Here is a 24,384-nt window from a genome sequence, read left to right on the forward strand (position 1 = left end):
GACACAAAAGGTCAAATGTTCTATGACTCCACTTACATGAAATGTCTAGAATGGGCAAATCCATAGAGATAGAAGGCAGATTAGTGGTTTATTAGGAAATGAGGGAAAGGAGACTGAGGAGTGACTGCTCAAGAGATACAGGGTTTCCTTTTGAAGTGATGAGAAGTTCTAGAACTAGATGGTGATGATGGTTGTACAACACTATGCATGTACTTAATGCCAGTGAATTGTATGTTTTAAAATGGTTAAAATGATAAATTTAATGTTACATGTATTTTATCACAATTTTTTAAAAAGTTAAATGTTTTCCTAAAATGACACCATGAAATATGAGTGCTCTGGTTAATGACAACCACAGCTATACAAATTATATTTCATTGAGGCTAATAAAATATCAACCTAATGTTTTTGCTGAATTTTATCAAGTTTTATAATGAATTTTTAATGAATCATGGTTCAGAAACTATACATTTTTCATAATTATTTTTGAAACTAAGTAGCAGCAATGAAAACTGGCAAATCTTATTTTCATGCTCATTTGCAAGCCAGCTGGACTTCAATAAGAGTACAGTCTAGGGGGGCGCCTGGGTGGCTCAGTCGTTAAGCGTCTGCCTTCAGCTCAGGTCATGATCCCAGCGTCCTGGGATCCAGCCCCGCATTGGACTCCCTGCTCGGCAGGAAGCCTGCTTCTCCCTCTCCCTCTCCCCCTGCTTGAGTTCCCTCTCTCACTGTCTCTCTCTCTGTCAAATAAATAAATAAAATCTCAAAAAAAAAAAGGGTATAGTCTAAGGGCGCCTGGATGGCTTAGTCAGTTAAGCATCTGCCTTCAGCTCGGGTCATTATCCCAGGGTCCTGGTATTGAGCCCTGCATTGGGCTCCCTGCTCCGTGGGGAGTCTGCTTCTCCCTCTGCCCACCCCCTCCCCCCATGCTCTCTCTTTCAAATAAATAAAATCTTAAAAAAAAAAAAAGAGTATAGCCTAAAATCTTTAAATATGCCATTCTAGGGTGCCTGGGTGGCTCAGTTGGTTAGGCGACTGCCTTCGGCTCAGGTCATGACCCTGGAGTCCCTGGATCGAGTCCCGCATCGGGCTCCCTGCTTGGCAGGGAGTCTGCTTCTCCCTCTGACCCTCCCCCCTCTCATGTGCTCTCTCTCATTCTCTCTCAAATAAATAAATAAAACCTTTTTAAAAAAATAAAATAAAATAAATATGCCATTCTAGAAGACTACTGGACTTCAAGAGAGGTAAAATGTCATGGTACCTGAAAGTTCTATATCCTTGGAAACCCTATAATAGCCAAAAAGTGTATGCCTCTGGCAGAACCAACCTCTCTAAATACTAATCCCCTATAATCACCCCCAGGAAGTTGGTAACCAGGGAGAGGTTTAAATCAACGCAGTTCGTAATCAATTGAAAAGCATGGTGTATGTCCCTTGAGAGGGTGCCTCCAATAGGCCTAGAGCCCTCTACGGCCACAGGCAGCAGCCAGAAAGCATGAATGGTGGCTGGCCTTGCACAGACCCTCAGTTCATCTGAAGTGAACTAAGGTAGAAGAGCTTTGTCCTTGGCAATGCATACTACCAGGGAGCACTCCTGGAGACACAGAGGAGCTGTGAGGCTAGATCCTTACTTCTAAGGAACGGAATTCTTGGCACTTACCCGTTTGCAGTACCAAAAATCTGGGCCTGGTATATACTCAAGGGTGACCTCTTTGTCATGGATCATTAGAGTTCCCTGTGAAGACAAAGACAGAAGACATCAACATCAACCCTCAGAGAAACAGAGAGACAGGAAGGCACAGAGAGCCTTTCCAGTCCCCAAGATGAAACATTTTACAAAGACTGAACCTATTTATCAACAAAAGGAAATGGCTGTTTTAAGCCACAGACTTGGGGCAGTGTGGCAGAGCAAGCTTAAGCTTAGGGAAAGGATGTGGGAAAATCAGTCTTCAGCCTTCGCTCTTGTGGGTCAGGGCGCTGTCCTTGGGCAGGTTAGGCCGAGTCTACTTCTCCAGAGGTATGTAGTGCACGTTCACGAGTCCCAGCAAATCCCCCACCTGACTCGGAGCGAGCACACTAGCAGAAGCCAACTCTTCCTTCTGCAGCTCAGAGGCACAGGAGCCCTCTCAATTATCTTCTTTTCCATGGCTAACTCAAATCTCCTTGGAAAGGCAGGTAGGGCTCTTAACTGTGGTGCCTGAAAACTTTCTTTGGAACACTGGCTGCATGGCAAAAGCCCCCGGAAAAAAAGGTACAACCCCGATGATAGGCAGAACGGAGAAAGGTGAAAGCTTCACGGCAGGTCACGTCCTATGGTAGGACCCTGAATGGCTGATGGTGGCGGCGGCGGCGGCGACGGCAGCTGCATCACTCTGGCTTGGAGCCTACAGAGCGAGCCAGCCATGAGATCTGAGGAGCAACCATTGGCAAATAAGCACTGGGGGGAAGTCTGGCACAGGAACAGGTGGGGAAAGGGGCTCAATAAGCTTGCAGTTACAGAGCTCCTTTGCCTCTGCATTTTGGAAAAGTCATCAATTCTATTTCCCATCAAGAAAAGGTAAGGCTTAATAAACACTAGCCAGCAGATATGTTAGAGCAGAGAGAGAAAAAAAAATCTCTGCTTACTGACAAGAGACCCTCACCCACACTGGTAAGTGAACTAACCGAGGATGCGACTCTGGAACTAGCCCCTGCGCTGTGTTCATTCTCCGCCCTCTAGGGTCCTCTGTGTCTCCTCAGACAGGGCTCTGAGTTCTACAAGGCATTTCTTTGCAATTGGACCTCAGTTTCTTGCTTGAATCCATACATCTGTCAAATAATGCTTTACCTCTCTGCTTTTCACACCAAAAGAGTCAAGAGAAATACATAGAATAAAATTATTGTCTTGTCAAAACCAAAGGAAATCTGCCCGCCTACTTAGGTCCTAGAGTCTGGTCTCTGAGAAATTGTTTTGTGGCTTCTTCTCAAGGCTAGAAGATGATGATAATAAAAATGTGCTATCATTTATTAAGTGCTTACTCAGAGCCAGCAACTATTAAGTATGTGATCTTATTTAATCCCTTGAATGATCTCATAAAATAACATTATCTCCACTTTACAGATAAGGAAACATGCTCAGAGCCAAGGTCACCCAGATGGTGAAAGGCAGAGCCAGATTCACATGTGGGCTGTAGATAAGGGACCTCCTACTGCATTCATCAACTCGTGCTCTGTCTTAAGGGCAAGCAATCTGATCTCAGAAACCAAACCAGGAAAGAGAAGAACTCTGCAGGCAGGGAGGTCAGGGGACTATCACTCTGCCAAGCTCTACCATACAGGAGGTTGGTCAGGATGGTACCCTTCTACCTAGAGGCAGTGTATCACATCATTTAAGAACATGGACTCTGGGTCAGGTTCCCTGAATTTGAATCTTGCCACCACCTCATGACCTCCAACAAGGACCTTATTAACTTCTATGTGCTTCAGTTTCCTCATTTGTAAAGTAGGGATAACAGTACCTGTTTCATAAGATGGTTATGAAGATTAAGTAAATTAATACATATAAAGAGCTTAGCATGAAATATAGTGAGGGCTCAATAAATGTATTTTGACTCCTAAGTGCTCAAAAAGGACTAGGATCAGCAGGTGAGACGAGACAGGTCAAAAAGCCACTCACTTCACCTCATTTGCTTGTCAGGTAATATTTCACAACCCATTTCAATCTACTAAAAGACTAAGCTTTCATAGGAAATGGTCACTGCACGTCAGAACCCGTATCTTTACGCTAGCACTTAGTGTCAGTTGTCAATTGCTGGGCCAGATCTTAGTGTCCAGGCTAAATCTTGCTGGCCTTTTATTACCAGTACCAAGTGCAGTACTTGGCACAGAAAAGGAACTTAATAAGGGCTGTGGAAGGAACAAAAGACTGAATGGATCCAACTATCCCTGAAGACTGGAGTGCTTAGCACACAGTGGCTCTGGAGGGAGGTACTGCTGTCACAGTGTGCATCTGTACACCCTGGCCACAAAACGTGTGGGTTGCCACGTAAAGAGTGAACAGTGCCACAGGCACAAGGCACTACTGCGAACATAGTCATCTGCAAATTTTGATTTCACCACTTGGAGGTATCACTAGACTCAGAAATTTCTGAGGCAAGGAGTCTTTATACTTCTAGTGTGACAAATATGCTGCTCCAGGAACCACGGATGACTTTCGTCCAGGGTAGCAAACTCCTGCCAGGAGCACTCATTAGCATATCTTCCCATTTGAGAAGATTGCCTTTCCCTCATGTGTCACAAAGGTAATGATTTCCAATTCCTCAGAGTCCCCTACAGCTAGGACGGCTTTCTTTTCAATCTGCACGTGGCTAGACATAAGGCTGCCAGGAGACCACTACTAAAGAATATGAAATGCTTTACATCACCGTTGAAGAACAGCCAATTGTTTTAATAAGAATAAACAGAGAAATCACTTGAATGAGAACAATCAGGTTTATCTATGATTTGATTCCCCAGCTGCTATCACATACAGGCTGCCCAGATATACCAAGCATGGGGTGACATACACTATGACCCTCCCTATCCTGGCCAGGCCCTTTCTTCAGATTTCACAGGGTAAAGATCTGCCAATGTCTCCTAGGGAAGCAGACTGTGGGGAGTTGGATTAATAAATGAGTAGGATAAATATTAATAAATAATAAATCAATAAGTCATTAATGAATGATTTCATCATTTTTGGTTGTCCACTTTTGTCTATTACCTACCATCTTCACACATTAGTATTTTTAGTCATCATTTGAATTATTGGATTATTAAGCTACTAAAGCAAAGGAACCATGAAGACCACGAGTCTGATTAACCAGGTCTGGCTCCTGAAGAGGCGTCACACATTTGAAAGTAGAACCAGAGACACCTCCTTTCTTAGTGTTAGATTAGGCTTAAATTAGATCAAAACCTGCAAAAATTTATCTCCCAAACCCAAAGCCCTCACTTGACAAAGTCACATATAGGTGTTCCTAAGTATATCCCCGGGGTTCTTAATGTAAAGCTGCAGAAAGCTAGAGATAACTGCATTCCTGAACAGTAAAGCCAGTCAAGTCCATATTCTCCACCTCAGGGACACCAGAGAGGAGCACCCTCTGGGTCTGAGGGCAGCTGAACTCAACATCCACATTTCCATTTCCCTTTTCAGCTGCTGTTCCTGGAGGCTTCGTAACTTCATTTTGTGACTGTCAACCTGTGAAAAGGACTTGGGTCAGAGAATTATGGCTCTACCACATGGTCCAGCTGGCTCATAACCAAACCCCAAGAATCCTTTCTTAAGGTACTGGGGAGGTACAAGAGCAAATGGGAAGGGAAGAACATTTCTGGCCAGCAGCTCGGCATGTTTGTTGACGATCTCCCAACACAAGCACGGTCACAATCACATTTTGTACTGAGAGCACGGTTGCTGTGCGACAGAACGGGTCATCCCATCGAAGCATGGAGAGACACAGACAGGATCAAAAGTCAGGGAGAAAGTATGTGAGCCTTGTGAATACAACTCACACTGAAACATCAGCAATCCCTCCTTGTAGATTTGTGCTTCTTCCAAACACAGGATGGGAGAATCAGGTTACTGGTGGCTGAGAACTGGTACTGTTTATCAGAGATAGTAATCTTTATTCACAAGGCAATTACAGTTTACAAAGGCATTCTTCACAAATGTCACCTAGCTCAAGCCTCACAAGTAGGGCATATATAAAACTTACTTCCACATAGGAAAGTATGGCTGGGATACATGGAACAGCCTGCCCAAGATTACAGAGCTACTTAGCAACACATACAGGACCAAGAGTCAGGTTTTCTTTTTGCCATATTGCTTTTCTTTGTTTTACACATCCAGGGAGTCAGCCAACTCGTAACAGTTGCCACACCAAAGATGTGGCTTCTGATAAAAAGATGCATAAAGTCTAAAGAAATTCGCAGGCAATGGCCCCACAGGGATTTTTTAGAGACTGTCATAAAGACCCTGCTCCCTGATAGCACTGCCAATCCCCCAAGCTGGCCTGCTCAAGTGGTCTTTGTGTTCTTAAAGCACTACAATTACTTTAAGGCACAGTACCTAACACAAAGAGAGCAGCTAGTAAGCAGGTGCTACAAGCAGTTTCAACAACCCAGCAATCAAATGGACTTGCAGAAAAAGTAAAGCAAGAGGAACCAAATAACAGGTTTAAAACAGATGTACGTCATTCCTCTTGTATAAAAGGGTAGTTTTATAGAAATCTTTTGCAAAGCAGCCAGGCTCATTCTTTCTGGTGCAAGAATATGTTATAGCTCAAACATCTAGTAAAACTCGGTATTTCCAAAGGCCAAAACTAAAATGAGACAGAAAGAGGAAAGGAGGAGAGGGAGGAAGGACGGAAGTAGAGGAAGAAACCCTAAGGGAAACACACAGAAAGCTCTGTGATAACTCTGTAGTAGCTCTGTCCATTGATCTCTATACCCTCTGTTAGACTGGCTTTTCTTTTCTTTTTTTTAAAGATTTATTTATTTGAGGGGGCGTGCATGTACTGGGCGGGGGTGAGGCGGGTAGTGGGAGAAAGTCTTCCGTAGACTCCGAGTTGAGTGTGGAGCTGATACGGACTCAATCTCAAGACCTTGAGATCACAACCTGAGCAGAAACCAAGAGCCAGACACTTAACTGACTGTGCTACCCAGGAGCCATAGACTGACTTTTCACAGAACAGGATCTAAGTCACTCTGTGAGCAGCCAGGAGATGAGACTCTAATGGGATCTCCAATGGAAATAGAATCCCACTTCAGGGTCCAATTTAAAGTTGAGGGGCAAGGAGACACTGCACTCTCAGCTGATACTTCATCTGGATATCTTTTCTTGTCTAGATGAAAGCACAAACATTTTTTCCTGAAATGCTCCTTAGTAATATTTTTCATGGGGCGTCTGGGTGTCTGTCTGTTGGTTAAGCGTCTGCCTTCGGCTCAGGTCATGATCTCAGGGTCCTGGGATCAAGCCCCATGTCAGGTTCCTTGCTTAGCGGGGAGACTGCTTCTCCTTCTCCCTCTTTCCATCCCCCCCGGCTTGTGCTCTCTCTAATAAATAAATAACATCTTTTAAAAATAGTAATAATATTTTTCACTACCTGACCAGTTTATCTGTCATTTCCTAAGGGGACACCAACAGCATCTTGCTAAAACCTTATGTGTGCTCCCTGAAGCAGTATGGCTGGCTGTGTTTCACTCAGCCCAACCCACCAGGCTCCAACCTGGCCAGAGTCAGGGTCTCAAGAAACACAATACACTCGAGACCAGGCCCCGACATACAGCAAACTGATTATTTCAAAGGTATCTGGTGCTGAGAATACATTCCACCCCCCCTCCACCACCACTCTCTGCCAGTCTTTGGTGTATTTTTTTTTTTTATTTTTTTATTTTTTTTTTTTATTTATTTATTTTTTTTAAAGATTTTATTTATTTATTTGACAGAGAGAGACACAGCGAGAGAGGGAATACAAGCAGGGGGAGTGGGAGAGGGAGAAGCAGGCTTCCCGCCGAGCAGGGAGCCCGATGCGGGGCTCGATCCCAGGACCCTGGGATCATGACCTGAGCCGAAGGCAGACGCTTAACGACTGAGCCACCCAGGCGCCCCAGTCTTTGGTGTATTTTAAAATAAGATCTCAGTTCTTCTACAAAATGCCTCTTGTCATTATGAAAGAAAACCTGCAGTCTTGGAAGTAATTTCATCAACTTAGCTCCCAGACTTGTCTATCAGGGTATTCATAAAATTCTCGAGCTCTAAGAGTCATTCGGGTCAAAAACAAAGAGGCAATATATAAACAAACAAATGAGTAAGCAAATAAGTAAATAATAAAATGCCAAAAGTCTTTTGTCTCCCTGTGAGAAGGTGAGGTTCTATCAGAGACTGAGACCAGTAGATGGGGCACTCAGCAAACTCCTTCACCACCAACATCTTACTATGAAGAAATAATTATAAAGATTCCCCTGGGGGTGCCTGGGTGGCTCAGTCGTTAAGCGTCTGCCTTCGGCTCAGGTCATGATCCCAGGGTCCTGGGATTGAGCCCCGCATCAGGCTCCCTGCTCGGCGGGAAGCCTGCTTCTCCCTCTCCCACTTCCCCTGCTTGTGTTCCTGCTCTCACTCTCTCTCTCTGTGTCAAATAAATAAATAAAATCTTAAAAAAAAAAAAGATTCCCCTGAAACTAATAATACAGTATATATTAACTAAATTGAATTTAAATGAAGAATTAGAAAAAAAAAAAAGGATTACAAGATCCAGGTATTAGTACTTAGAATAACTTAATAAATGTGAACCACTAAAATGCAAATACTTTTGAAACTGTCAGTTTGTTATAATTCTGTATGTTTTTTTTTTTTTTTCAAGATTTATTTATTTGAGAGAGAGAGAGCAGGAGGGGCAGGGGGAGAGAGAATCTGAAGCCGACTCAGTGCTGAGTGCAGAGCCCAAAGCCCAAAATGGGGCTCAATCTCATGACCCTGAGATCAGACCTGAACTGAAACCAAGAGTGGGTCACATAACCGACTGTGCCATCCAGGCACCCTAATTTTGTCTTTTTTTTTTTTTAAGATTTTATTTATTTGAGAGTGAGCGAGTGAGAGAGAGAGAGAGCATAAGCCAGGGGAAGAGGCAGAGGGAGAAGCAGACTCCCCACTAAGCAGGAAGCCCGACACAGAGCTTGATCCCAGGCCCCTGGGATCGTCATGAGGCAGACGCTTAACTGACTGAGCCACCTAGGCGCCCCAATTTTGTATGTTTTAAAGCAGTATTTCATCCAATGTTGATAAGGACCTCAGCCTAGTTAAGATTTTCCTGGTCAATTAATAATTTATTTCCAAACAATTCTTAGTGGAAGTAGATCATATTTGAACACATCTTACTGGTAATCCTCAGAACTCCCTTCAGAATTCAAGCTTCTATAACCTCTGTTTCATTTTTTTTTCTCAGTTGGTTTCAATCACATCATAATGAAATCAAAGTACTCATAAAGTAGAACAGACATAGAAACGAGATACAGCTTGTTCCTTCCTAACAATTTTCTCACTTAGCCCTAAAATAATTGTGGGGTATGCAGGGCAGAGGTTTTAGTCCCAGATAAAAGAGGGGCTCTCCGCCTACTGAGGCCCTTAGGGCCATTTTCTCCCCACACCGTTGAATACTAGAACACTATTTAACACTCCTGCATATTCTGAAATGACCTTTTTTAAAAAGATTTTATTTATTTATTTATTTATTTGAGAGAGAGAGAGGGAGGGAGGGAAAGAGCAGGGGGTGGAACTGAGAGACAGGGACAAGCAAACTTTACACTGAGCACAGAGCCCAATGCAGGGCTCGATCTTGCGACCCTGAGATCATGACCTGAACTGAAACCAAGAGTCGGATGTTCAACTGACTGAGCCACCCAAGCGCCCCGAGATGACTATTGTTCTAGCTCCCCAACACTCATTTCTCTGGAAAAAGTGGACCCTAAATTCAACATATACACATGCTTCATTGTCTAGGTCTCTAAATTGAGTCACTGTAAAGGAAGAAAAGGGTGTTTCTAAAATCAACGTGGTAAATGTAAAGCTTCTTACTTTACTTTGTCTATTGAGTAACATAATCAAACCGTTTCTCTCTCATTTCTTTTTCTTACAGAGCTCATGATGGGACATGGGAGGAATAGCCAAGAGAAAATGCGAGGCCCACAAGTCCTAAGGCACTGCACAGATCACACTGCTGAGCCCACCACAAAGGCTGCAGTGTTTCTCAGGTACCCCCCAAAGAACCAGCAGCTATTCTTCTGGCCTCACCATTGAAGAGATTACTTCTACTGGCTCTTCATCTGCTACCTCCCACCCAAGAACCTTAGGTCTCTTGAAGCTTGTCTCTATTAGCCTCTCTGGCTTCAATGTCCTTGCTCAGACATTTCAAAAAAAAACCCTGCTGACCTACTTTCTGCAGAAACAATGCCCTGAAAAGATGAATAAAACACAATGCCACCAGACTTCTGAACACACACTGCTCAACTGCCATTTTAGGGAGGTAACCACCCACCATTATTTTTTTCTTAGGCAAAAAGCTACAGACCCAGGGCACCTGGCTGGCTCAGTTGGAAGAGCATGCAACTCTTGATCTGAGGATCAGGAGTTCAAACCCCATGCTGGGTACAGAGATTAATAAACAAACAAACAAAAAAAAGGCTACAGACCCAATGACACTCTGACAATAGCTACAACACTAAGAATGGAAGCTCTGAGTCAGAAAAGGTCCATTGGGACAGAAGATTAGGACCCTAATCCTTATCGGGTCTATTCATTCTCACATGGGAATAAGAGGATTATCAAACTTCAGTCCTAATAAAAACAAGGGGTGGCTTTTCACATTTAAGGCATGCTCAAGTCAAATTACTCCATATTGAGGAAGCAACATTTGCTGATCTATATCATGGCTGCCATTGTAGCAGGTACATATAGAGAATGAGGGAATGATCTCTACACAGGGCAGAAATCTCAGGTAATCCAGGAATTTGAGAGAAGACAAAGCCAAGAGGTCTCTAATGATGCCCCAGCTAGAGTTGCAGCCAAGTGCTACAAAGGCACAGCCCACAGACATCAAGAAACTCTCCCTGATCAAACCTGTATGCCCTGAAAATCTAACACAGACTTAACCCTTGGATACCTTTAAACACCCTCAGACCTAAGACATATCATCCAGTGTATTAAAAGGCATTCTTTATATCTATTTAAAGCTCTCAAAATAACCAAGTGATCATATAATTGAAAATTTCTCCTCTTGGGATGCCTGGGTGGCTCAGCAGGTTAAGTGTCTGCCTTCGGCTCGGGTCGTGATCCCAGGATCCTGGGATCGAGTCCCACACTGGGCTCCCTGCTCAGAGGGGAGTCTGCTTCTCCCTCTGCCTGCTGCTCCCCCTGCTTGTGCTCTCTCTCTGACAAATAAATAAATAAAATCTTTAAGGGGCGCCTGGGTGACTTAGTAGGTTAAGCGTCTACCTTCGACTTGGGTCATGATCCCAGGGTCCTGGGACCGAGCTCCACATCGGGCTCCCTGCTCGGTGGGGAGCCTGCCTCTCCCTCTCCCTCTGTGCTCCCCGCCCCCCTCTTGTGCTCTCTCTCTCTCTGTCAAATAAATAAACAAAATCTTAAAAAAAATTTCTCCTCTTTATAAGAAAAACTGGGAAAGAAATTTATTTATTTTTAAAGATTTTATTCATTGATTTGAGAGTGAGAGAGAGAGAGCACGAGATGGGGGAGGGTCAGAAGGAGAAGCAGATTCCCCCTGAGCAGGGAGCCCGATGTGGGACTCGATCTCAGGACTCCAGGATCATGACCTGAGCCGAAGGCAGTCGCTTAACCAACTGAGCCACCCAGGCACCCCAAGAAATATATTTAAAAAGGGCCAGCCTCAAGCAGTGTTAGGAAGCAACTTGAGGTTTCTCTCTCTCTCTCTCTTTTGAAGATTTCATTTATTTTTTTTGAGAGAAAGAGAGAGAGTTATGCGCATGAGCATGTGTACGGGCAGAGGGAGAGGGAGAAGCAGACTTCCCATGGGGCAAAGAGCCCCCAACTCGGGGCTTGATCCCAGAACCTCGGGGCGGAAGAGAGACACTCAACCAAATGAGCCACCCAAATGCCCCTTGAGGTTTCTCTTATACACAATAGCCTGAACGTCTAGATTTTCTAAAATGGTCCCAAGTTCATGTTCTGGTCTGTTGAAAAGCTATATGTTAAGCAATGCAAACCGATCTGAGGTTCAGGAAGATGGTCAAGGTTACAACACATGACTGGCTCCTCTCCAAAAGACTTTACTGAGATTTCTTTTTGTGAGAAGACTATTCTAGAATTTTAAAGATTAAAAAGCACCTTTACCACTTCCTTACCACATCCTCATGCCCCCCCAAAATTAGAATAGAATATTTATTCGATTTTTGGGGTTTTTTGTTTTTTATTTATTTATTTTTAAAAGATTTTATTCATTTATCTGACAGACAGAGACACAGCGAGAGAGGGAACACAAACGGGGGAGCGGGAGAGGGAGAAGCAGGCTTCCCGCTGAGCAGGGAGCCCGACGCGGGGCTCGATCCCAGGACCCCAGGACCATGACCCAAGCCGAAGGCAGACGCTTAACGACTGAGCCACCCAGGCGCCCCTGCTTTTTAAAGATTTATTTATTTGAGAGAGCGAGCGAGTGCATGAGTGTGCACGTAGAGGGGGCAGAGAATCTCAAGCAGACTCCGAACTGAGCATGGAACCTGATGCAGGGCTCAATCTCAAGACCCTGAGATTATGACCTGAGCTGAAATCAAGAGTTAGATGCTCAACCAACTAAGCCACCCATGCGCCCCTAGCATATGTACTCTTAACAAAATTTTTCTCACAGGTGACTGACTAGGCATGGGGTGGGAGCGTGTTCAGCAGTGAACAAATCCTAACAATGCTCTCGAGCTTGTTTTAAAGCACGAGGACAAGTATACTTTTAAACAAATAAGAAACACATACCTGTATCTGAAATTCTTATAGGAAAAGTACAGAATGGAAAGAATTCTTTAACACTGCTAGAAGTCAAGAGAGACAAAAGGAGAGTGAGAAATTATGCTCAGAGGTCAAGTATGCTGATGGTTCACCAGGTATAAAGTGCACTGTAAGCAGTGCATACAATAGACAAAGCTGGATGTGACCCACAGAGGAGAAAATGATAAACCACACTTAAGTGAAAAAGCCCAGAAATAAGATCAACATATATTCTTCTTCTTGCTAAGAAAGGCCTAACAGAAATGCTGCATTCTACCTCTGTCTTCTGTAATTCCTCTATGTTTATATGTAGTAAGATTTAGAACAGCTCATGCAGGGCGCCTGGGTGGCTCAGTTGGTTAAGCGACTGCCTTCGGCTCAGGTCATGATCCTGGAGTCACAGGATGGGAGTCCCACATTGGGCTCCCTGCTCAGCGGGGAGTCTACTTCTCCCTTTGACCCTCCCCCCTCTCATGCTCTCTCTCTTTTTCTCAAATAGAACAGCTCATGCAGAAAAATTACATCAAAAGCTGCCCAGGTAAAACACGGTCTTTATCATACTATGACTTCCCTAGCTTCTGCATTCATTGATCTTATATTCAAACTTTTAAAATTACAGAAGTACGCTTTTTATATTTTATTATCTTAAATCTATTTTGTTATTATTTAGTATATTTTTTATTATAAGGATAATTAAGGTTTGGAGAATTAAGTTCTATAAACTGAAAGAATTTGAAATCTGGTTCTTACTCTGGAAAATGAAGAGACTCCAAGGAGTCTCCCAATGCCTATTTGCTGCTTCTTCCCTGGAGGCAAACTCTTTTTGTTTGTTTTTACGATTTTATTTATTGGAGAGAGACAGCATGAGCAGGAGGGGCAGAGGGAGACGGAGAAACAGATTCCTAGCTGAGCAGGGAGTCTGATGTGGGGCTTGATCCCAGGACCCTGAGATCATGACCCAAGCTGAAGGCAGACGCTTAATGACTGAGCCACCTAGGTGTCCCAAACTCTTCATTAACTGAGTCCATGGCTACCTGGAATAAAGAAGTTTCCCAGACCTCTCTGCTGTTAAGTGTGGCCATGACTAAATTCTGATCAACTGGGCATAAACAGAAATAGTGCTTGCAAAGTCCAGGAAGTATTCTTAAAGTGGAAGGGGGCATGTCCATTTTCATTCCTCCTTCTTTCCTGTTGGTTGGCAAGTCAAAGTGATAGCTGACACTCAAGCAGCCATCTTGACAATAAGGTGAAAGTCACATGTTGAGGACGATAGGGCTACATGATTGAAGGAGCCTGGGTCCCTCAGGATCACAGAACCACCAGAAGAAAACCTGGACAGCTTAGACTTCATTTACATTAGAAAGAAATAAACTCATTTTTTTTTTAAAGATTTTATTTATTTATTTGAGAGAGAGAGAATGAGAGACAGAGAGCATGAGAGGGAGGAGGGTCAGAGGGAGAAGCAGACTCCCTGCCGAGCAGGGAGCCCGATGCGGGACTCGATCCCCGGACTCCAGGATCATGACCTGAGCCGAAGGCAGTCGCCCAACCAACTGAGCCACCCAGGCGCCCCAGAAATAAACTCATTTAAGCCAATCTAATCCTAACCAGTACAGATGCTTTTAGAAATTATTGGTGATAGGGGCACCTGGGTGGCTGAGTCGGTTGAGCAACCAACTCTTTTGATTTTGGCTCAGACCATGATCTCACGGTCCTAGGACTGAGTCCCATGTCAGGCTCCACATTCAGCAGGGAGTCTGCTTGAGGATTCTCTCTCCCTTTCCCTCTTCCCCTGTTCGTGCTCTCTGTAAGATAAATAAATCTTAAAAAAAAATTATTGCTGATAGGCAGAGGTAGGTATTTTGCCCAAAAAAACAGATTATGAAATAAAGGGAAAGCTGTAGAATAAAATAGTTAAGTAGTGGAACCAAAGGTATAAAAAATGGCAATGGAAAAAAAACCCAAAAACCTCATGAGTTTTCTACTAAGCTCTAGTCCTATATCTAATGGTCACCTAAAGGTTCTGCTGTCACCTCACACTCAACATACCTAAAACAATCATCTTCATCCCTTCCTCCCAAATGCCTTTGTTTCCCACATGCTTTATTTCTGTTTAAGGTACTACCATTCTTCTAACATGAGTGGCCCTTTGAATCTGTCCTCTCTTTTGCCTTTCTGTTCAATATTCAGTGTTAACAGACCTCAGAGATTCTTTGTGCAAACTCTCTTGCAAACCTCACTTTTCCCTTACATAGCTGCTGCCAGCCACTAGTGCAAGCCATCATCTCTTCACATCTCAACCACTGCACTAGACCCTAAGGCCTTCTCCTTTGCAGTTTCTCCCCTCTCACCTCTAGTTAAGACTATATACTGCCATAAGAAAAGTTTCCCTATGGTGTCACTTTGATATTGCTGTATTCATGTGGCTCTGCCCTGTCTTCAAATTAAAAATAAAATGCAAGTCTCTTGACAAGCTACCTTGCACCAAGTTATTCCTCTCACTACTTCCCAGAGTATGAGGACAACAATCACGCAGGAATTTGGAAGCTGTAACAAACAAGATGTGGCTACCTCTGGTAAGAATAGAAACAGCATATTACTATTTGCTATCAAAGATGATAGGGTTGAAACCTAATAGAAGTACCAGAATCTGGGAAGTCAAGAAGTGGCTCAGGTTGGAAGGACAAGAGCCTTCTACATTATGCAGAAACTAGAAAGACTGCTAAGAGCTTCTAAAGAAGGAATATGGAGTCAGAAACTATTCAACATGTATTAACCCAGTGAACAAGTATTTATTCAGCACATCACGTGTTGCCAGGTATAGCTCTAAACCATTTCGACAGTGAAGAGAAAAAAAAAGGTGAAAAGGGGCGCCTGAGTGGCTCAGTCGGTTAAGCGGCTGCCTTCGGCTCAGGTCATGATCCCAGGGTCCTGGGGTCGAGCCCCGCGTCGGGCTCCCTGCTCAGTGGAGAGCCTGCTTCTCCCTCTCCCCGTCTCCAAGCTTGTGCTCTCATTCTCTCTCTGTCAAATAAATAAATAAAATCTGAAAAAAAGGAAAGAAACAGTCCTTGACCTCATGAACCTTTCAATCTAGAGATGTCCAATTATATCTGGTGGCATGTGCTTTACTGTACATAGATCTTTGCCAGTCATTACCCAGGTACTTTGTCTGGTTTAGTGATTTACTCCTTCATTCCATATTTCTCAGGGCTCCAGTACTGTCTTGAAAATACCTAAGCAAATGCCTGACAAGCGCTCAACCCAAGCACTCAAAAGAGAAACAAGGAGCATTTTCCTAGGCAAGGTGCCCAATCCAATGTTCTCTGATCTTCAAGAGGTCTGTTGAGCTTGGAAACTTGATAGGAATAAACACAAACATGCCTGAGCTGGCTCTCCTCCAGTTTGTGGGGAGCCCAACATATCCTGTATTGCTGTGGATTCACATTACACAAGAATCGGGTCAAAGAAAAAAAAAAAAAAAAAGACCTTTACCGTGTACCTTTAAAATAAATACCTCAGAACTAGACAACATGAGCATTACCAGACGCATAGGCAGGAAGAATAAATGTGCTACTTAATAGTTGCAAGATAATCTATAAGGAATGGAAAGAAGAAAATTAGCTATTCAAGTGTCAACTGCAAATCCTGAACATGCCCAAAATCCAAATAACAAAGACAGATCAACATCCAGGGCAGCAAGTACCTGGAGACATCCAGTCAAAAAAACCCCAGTCAAACAAACAAACAAAACACCCCCCAGCCCAAGGGAGAATCCAAAATGGCAATATGAATATCCAAAACAGAAGTGAAACCCGGCCACTGGAACTGTAAGTGGTCCATGTAGTCTACTACACTACTCTAATATGGGACCTAATGAACTACCCATTTGGAGAAAACCCCCCAAAACACCCAAAAGCTTTAGCATTTCCACTCCTAGATATATACCCAAGAGAAATGAAAACATATGCCCACAGAAAAATGTGTACATGAGTGTTCACAGCAGCATTATTCATAATAGCTGCAAGTGGAAATAACCCAAATGTCCATCAATTAATTAGCAGATAAAGAAAATGTGTTACATTCATACGATGGAACACTCAACCATAAAAAGAGATGAAGTACCAATTCATACAGCAACATGGATGAACTTTGAAAACATAATGCTAAGTAAAAGAAGCCAGTCAAGGGCGCCTGGGTGGCTCAGTTGGTTAAGCAACTGCCTTCGGCTCAGGTCATGATCCTGGAGTCCGGGGATCGAGTCCCGCATCGGGCTCCCTGCTCGGCAGGGAGTCTGCTTCTCCCTCTGACCCTCCTCCCTCTCATGCTCTCTCTCATTCTCTCTCTCTCAAATAAATAAATAAAATCTTAAAAAAAAAAAAAAAAGAAGCCAGTCAAAAAAGTTTATGACTCCATCTATATGAAATATCTTGAACAGGCAAATCTATAGAGACAGAAAGCAGACTAGTGGGCCTTTAGAGTGTGGGAAGGGGAAAGTGGAGGGAAATGGAAAGTGATTACTAATAGGGACAGGGTTTTTTTTTTTTTTTTGAAGTAACAGAAATGTTCAGGAATTATATAGTGGTGATGGTTGCATAACCTTGTGAATATACTAAAAATTGCTAAGTAGTTTAAAAGGGTGAATTTTATGGTATGTGGATTTCACCTCCATTAAAATAAAACAGAATAACAGTTTCAGGGCCGCAAGCAAGACTACTGCCAGGACAAAGACATTTAGTTATTTCATTCCTCCCTCTCTGCCATTCACTGGCTCACTTAACCTGCCTCCACCACACAGCGTCTCAGGGACCCTCTTGCCTCCAACCTCTTCTCCTCTAATCACGCCTGCCTCTGCCACCTTCACCTTCCTTATCGAACCCCATTCTTGCCCAAAGCTCTGGTTCCCAAAGACCATATTTAACTGAAAATTAGAGAATTCTGGGGCGCCTGGGTAGCTCAGTTGGTTGAGTGTCCGGCTCTTGGTTTTGGCTCAGGTCATGATCTCATGGGTGGTGAGGTGGAGCCCTGAGTCCTGAGTCAGGCTCCAGGCTCAGCAGGGGGTCTGGTTGGAAGATTCTCTCCCTCTGCCCCTCCCCCCACTCAAGTGCGAGAGCACACATGTGCACGTTCTCTCTCTCAAATAAACAGATCTTGAAAGAAAAGGAAAATTAGAGAACTCTAACTAGAAAGGAACATCTATTTTCCCAACAAAAAGATGGCCAAAAAGCAATCTGACTGAATTTGAATGAATAAACTTTTAGGGATGTGAATGAACTACTTATACTTAATTTATTATTTTAATTAGTCTTATACACTTAAATTATAAAATAATATGGTCTTAATTACAACCATACACCCAATACCTACACAATTTTTTTCTTTACTTCTTTAAAAAAACAACCAACTAACCCACCCACCCCAGATTCTAGTAGTTGACCTCTGTAAGCATCCAAACCTAGCATGGGCTAAAGTCAGTGATTAATGTATCTTCCTCAAATAATACTTTGTGACTCAAAAGAACTGAGAAAATACTTTATATAGCAAAGATTTTAAGATCTTAAAAAAAAAGATTCTTTTCTGAGGGATAAATTCTTAGGAAATCCCATCTCATATTTAGGTAATATACTAATTTTCAACATTTCAAAAAAGTCTAGGGATGCCTGGGTGGCTCAGTCGGTTAAGCGTCTGCCTTTGGCTCAGGTCATGATCCCAGGATCCTGAGATCGAGTCCTGTATCGGGCTCCCTGCTTAGCAGGGAGCCTGCTTCTCTCTCAGCCTGCCTTGTGCTTGTGCTCGTGCTCTCTTCTCTCTCTCTCTCCTTAACAAATAAATAAATAAAATCTTAAAAAAAAAAAAAGAAAAAGTCTAACAGATGTTCCACATGTATTTACCTTAAGACTAGACAGGGTAACTAAGATGTCCTACCTTTTCTCTCTTAGCTGAATATATATACAGAAATACAAATAACTAGTAACTAAATATGAAAACGTTCTCACTAATAACCTAAGACAGGAAAATCAAATCATTCCTTTCTTTGCTACACTGGCAACTTTCTTTAAAAAAAATATGAAATAATTTCAAACACACAGAAAATTAGAGAATACAATAACAAATATCGATGTACTGCTACCCAGTATAAGTATTTTTTTTTTTTTAAGATTTTATTTATTTGACAGAGAGAGACACAGCGAGAGAGGGAACACAAGCAGGGGGAGTGGGAGAGGGAGAAGCAGGCTTCCCGCCGAGCAGGGAGCCCAATGCGGGGCTTGATCCCAGGACTTAGGGGTCATGACCTGAGCCGAAGGCAGACACTTAACGACTGAGCCACCCAGGCACCCCAAGTATTTTATTAATACTTGGCACTGGTTGGGATGCAGGGAGAACAGATAAACTCAAACACTGCTGGTAAAAAAGAATAAATTGGGAAACTTCTAGATGGCAATCTGACTACATTTACCAAGTCATAAAATATACTTACATCTTAATCTGGCAAGTCTACCTGAAGGAAATTCACTTGAAGTAACTAAGGATGTGTGACTATTTAGCTACAAGGGCATTCATCAGCGCATTGTTTAATAAAATAATGACAGACCTCAAAATATCAAATGAAGAACTAGTTAAATCATGGTGATTTATACTACGGAGCATTATAGACCCATCAAAAATGATATGATAAAAATGTATTTAATGATAAGGAAATATGTCCACAACACTTGAAATACAAAGGTTATAAAATCATATGTACAGGGTCGCCTGGGTGGCTCAGTCGTTAAGCGTCTGCCTTTGGCTCAGGTCATGATCCCAGGGTCCTGGGATCAAGTCCCACATCGGGCTCCCTGCTTGGCCGGAAGCCTGCTTCTGCCTCTCCCACTCTCCCTGCTTGTGTTCCCTCTCTTGCTGTCTTTCTGTCAAAAAATAAATAAAATCTTAAAAAAAAAATGTACAAGATTATCCTACTTTGTAAATATAGTGATTATAGATGATATGTGCACAGAAAAATCTGAAAAGGCACACATCAAAATAACAGTACTCTAATCAATATTTATATAATATGTCATATAACAAGAGAAGAATGCACATCCCTTTCAAGCTTACATGGAACACTCACTAATACAGAAAACATTCTGGGCCACAAAACACAACTTAACAAATTTAAAAGAATAGAAAATCATACAATGTATGCTCTCAGACCATAAAAGAATTCAGCTAAAAGTCAGAAACAGAAAGATAGCTACAAATCCTCAAATACTGGGGAGATTAAACAGCACATTTCTAAGTAACACATGGGGCTAAGAAGAAATCTCTCAAGATAATTTTTTTAAATTTGGAACTAAATGAAACTGTAAGCACAACTTAACCAAATTTGTGGGATGCAGTGAAAGCAGTGCTAGAGGGAAATTTATAGCACTGAATGCACATAGTAAGAAAACATCTATAGATCTAAAATTAATAATCTAAGCTTCCACCTTAGGAAACTAGAACAAGAAAAGCAAATTAAATCCAAAGTAAGCAGAAGAAAAGAAATGATAAAAATTAGAGCAGAGGGGTGCCTGGCTGGCTCTCTGTCAAATAAATAAAAAATAAAATCTTCAGTCAGAAGAGCACGCACTTTTGATCTCAGCATTGTGAGTTCACGTCCCACACTGGGTGTAGAGATTACTTAATTAAATAAAACTTAAAAGAATTTAGAGCAGAAATCAATGAAACTGAAAACTGGCAATCCATAGGGAAAAATCAATGAAACCAAAAACCAGTTCTTTGAAAAGATCAATAAAATTGATAAACTAGACATCTAACTAGGCTAAGAAAAAGAGAAAACATATGTTACTAATACCAAAAATGAAATAGGGGCACCACTACTGACTTCACAGACATTAAAAGAATAATAAAGGAATATTATAATTATATGGCCACAAATTTGATAACCTAAATAAAAAGGACCAATTCTTTAAAAAAAAAAACACCATCTGCCAAAACTCACACAAAAAGGAAAAGACAATCTAGATAGGCCTATACCTATTAAAGAAATCGGATCAATAATTGGGCGCCTGGGTGGCTCAGTCGTTAAGCGTCTGCCTTCGGCTCAGGTCATGATCCCAGGGTCCTGGGATCGAGCCCCGCATCGGACTCCCTGCTCAGCGGGAAGCCTGCTTCTCCCTCTCCCACTCCCCCTGCTTGTGTTCCCTCTCTCGCTGTGTCTCTCTCTGTCAAATAAATAAATAAAATCTTAAAAAAAAAAAAAAGAAATTGGATCAATAATTAATAATCTTCCAAAACTAAAAGCACCAAGCCCAGATGGGTTCACTGATGAAGACTACCAAACATTTAGAAAGAAATTACACTAATTCTCTATAATCTCTTCTAGAAGATAGAAGTAGAGAGAATACTTCCTAACTCATTTTCTGTGGCAAGCATCATCCTAATACCAAAATCAGACAAAGACACTATAAGAACTACAGACCAATTATCTCCCATGATTGTAATGCAAAATCTTCAACAAAATAATATCAAATCAAAACCAACGATGTATAAAAGGAATGATACACCACAACCAACTGGGATTTATTCCAGGTATGCAGGACAGGTTCAACATTCAAAAACCAATTAATGTAATACATCACATCAATAGGCTAAAGAAGAAAAAAAAAAAAAATCACATGATCATATCATTAGATGCAGAAAAGCATGTGACAAAATCCAACACCCACTCATAATGAAAACTCCCAGCAGGGACGCCTGGGTGGCTCAGTCGTTAAGCGTCTGCCTTCGGCTCGGGTCATGATCCCAGGGTCCTGGGATCGAGTCCCACATCGGGCTCCTTGCTCAGTGAGGAGCCTGCTTCTCCCTCTCCCTCTGCTGCTCCCCCTCTCTCTGACAAATAAATAAAAATCTTAAAAAAAAAAACCCACAAAAACAAAAACTCCCAGCAAACTAGGAATAGATGGGAACCTCCTCAACTTGATAAAGAACACTGGGGAAAAAAAAAAAAAAAAAAAGAATAGCAGTACAGAGTTTACTAGAGATGTTAACTCTTCCTTTTAACTTGTGTTTTCCACTTTTTCTACAGAGTGAATAACAACCACACTGAAGAGCAGATGCGGTGGTGAGGAACTAATGTAAGTAACTTTGGAAAACAGAATTTTGATTATATACTCACAGGCTGAAGACAAAAAGAACTGTACTGCCCTACTGCACTCCAGTTTTTCACAGGGGTAAGAATGAACAATTCTGAAACTACTTTATGTGTACTCTAGGACTGAGAAAATAAGTAAATACATTGTAGATAATGAGACCTAGGGTTTTCACTGCTAGGGAAGGGAATTATAATTAAGGCTGAGGTAAAGCTGGATGAACTCTGTGGTACTGGATTGGAATTGGAATTATCATGAAATCATGGTTTTTAATATATATGACATATACTTTTTAGTTCTGTTCACTAAATAAATAAGGGAAAAGGGATGGCTCTTCCCCATAGTAGAATTCTAACAAATGTGTAAGGAATGATGGAAATAGCAAATTACCATTACACAAACCCCACAGTAATAACTGTTACAAACAAGACTCATTGGTGGATGGGGCGCCTGGGTGGCTCAGTCGTTGGGCGTCTGCCTTCGGCTTGGGTCATGATCCCAGGGTCCTGGGATCGAGCCCCGCATCGGGCTCCCTGCTTGGCGGGAAGGCTGCTTCTCCGTCTCCCACTCCCCCTGCTTGTGTTTCCTCTCTCACTGTGTCTCTCTCTGTCAAATAAATAAAATCTTTAAAAAAAAAAAAAAGTGTATCCAATAATAAAACTGTGTTCTTTCTTTAAAAAAAAAAAATTTAATCACAAGAAAACAGACAAATCCAAATTGAAGATGTCCTATAACTGCCAGTACTCTTAAGAAGTCAAGGTCATGAGAGACAAAGCCTGAGGAACTATCACAGAGAAAAAAGGGACAGGACAACTGAATACTACATGTGATCCTGGACTGCATCCTAAACCAGTGGGACAACCAGCAAAATGTGATAAAGTTCTGTACATAATATTGTATCTATGTTAACTTCCTGGTTTTGATGACTGTGCTATGAAATGTATCAGTGGGGGCACCTGGTGGCTCAGTGGGTTAAGCAACTGGCTCTTGATTTCGACTCAGGCCATGGGGTGTGATAGAGCCCCACGTCAGGCTCCATGCTCACTGGGGAATCTGCTTCTCTCCCTCTCTCTCTTCTCAAATAAATAAATACATCTTTAAAAAAAATAAGAAAGAAATGTACGAGTGAAGAGTGGTATTCCTTTTCCTTTAAAAAAATATTTTATTTATTTTATTTTTTAAAGATTTTTATTTATTTGACAGAGACAGCGAGAGAGGGAACACAAGCAGGGGGAGTGGGAGAGGGAGAAGCAGGCTTCCCGCTGAGCAGGGAGCCCGACGCAGGGCTCGATCCCAGAACCCTGGGATCATGACCTGAGACGAAGGTAGACGCTTAACCATCTGAGCCACCCAGGTGCCCCTCATTTATTTATTTTAGAAAGAAAATGCGTGTGTGCAAGCCAGGGGAGGGGCAGTGGGAGAGAGAGAGAGTTTCAAGCAGACTCCCCGATGAGTGTGAAGGCCGATATAGGGCTCAATTTCATGAGCCATTATGACCTTAGCCAAAATCAAGAGCCAGACAACTGACTGAGCCACCCAGGCACCCTTGGTATTCCTTTTTTTTTTTTTAAACTTTATTTATTTAAGTAATTTCTACACCCAACATGGGGCTTCAACTCACGACCCCAGGAGAGGCAGAGGGAGAGGGAGAAGCTGACTTCCCACTGAGCAAGGAGCCTGACATGGGGCTCAATCCCAGGACCCCAGGATCATGACCTGAGCTGAATGCAGATGCTCAACTCACTGAGCCACCCAGGCACCCCTAAACATTAAAAACTTTTAAACAGTCTCATCCCACTGGAACATAAGGAAATGTATCCATTTTATTCATTATTAAATGTATACTACCTAGCCCAGGTCCTTGCACGTGGGAGGTGCTCCATATCCACCATGTTAATAGAAGTTAAAATGAGTTGCTTCTGTTATTTCCAATGGGATTCCAGATGGATCAATCAGTATTACCCGGCAGAGTAGGTCCCATTTACAGCAAAATGCTATTATATTAAGATAAAATATATGCATTTTTTACTTTGAGTTTAGTCTCTATAACTAGTTCAGACTGCTGGCTCCAGTTACTTGGCTCTGTAAAATCTTCTAAAATAAAGCTAAATGAAAAGATGATCCAGAGACTTCAAATGTTTGATACATTATAACTAAGGGCTATGAAAATCAGCACCCACATTTAAAATATTCCCTGGAAAACTATCTGACATATGAAGTACAATTTGTTTAGAGAACTCTCAACTTGTTTGGTTTTTCTAGTAACTGCTACCAAATGTGTGTAATCTGCTGCCCACCCCCATATCCCGCAGATATGTCTCCTGAATAAGAGTATCTTAGTCAAGGCACAGGTTGAATCTAAAAATCATCTTTGATGGTCAATACCTCAAACAGGTCTCATTCCTTTTTTAAAAAATTATTTATTTATTTGTCAGAGAGAGAGAGAGAGAGAGCGTGCGAGCGAACACAAACATGGGGAGTGGCAGGCAGAGGGAGAAGTAGGCTCCCTGCTGAGCAGAGAGTCCAATATAGGACTCGATCCCAGGACCCTGGGATCATTACCTGAGCCAAAGGCAGCCACTTAACCGTTTGAGCCACCAGGCAGCTCCCCATTTTTTTTTTTAAGATTTTATTTATTTATTAGACAGGGAGGGAGAGAGAGAGAGCACAAGCAGGCAGAGAGGCAGGGGGAGAGTAAGAAGCAGGCTCCCCACTTAGCAAGGAGCCTGATGAGGGG

The 24,384-nt window shown here is 42.3% G+C and overlaps 1 protein-coding gene across 1 annotated transcript in view; it reads right to left on the reverse strand.

The window, feature by feature from the left end:
- The window catches only part of RBM6 (RNA binding motif protein 6), a 76,708-nt gene that overhangs the window by 20,582 nt on the left and 31,742 nt on the right, over positions 1 to 24,384 (reverse strand). Inside the window, 1 exon segment of the mRNA XM_021686877.2 lies at positions 1,660 to 1,734. Coding sequence (XP_021542552.2) covers positions 1,660 to 1,734 — 75 coding nt within the window.

The sequence above is a fragment of the Neomonachus schauinslandi genome, chromosome 1, assembly GCF_002201575.2.
Source record: "Neomonachus schauinslandi chromosome 1, ASM220157v2, whole genome shotgun sequence".
NCBI classification, from domain to species: domain Eukaryota; kingdom Metazoa; phylum Chordata; class Mammalia; order Carnivora; family Phocidae; genus Neomonachus; species Neomonachus schauinslandi.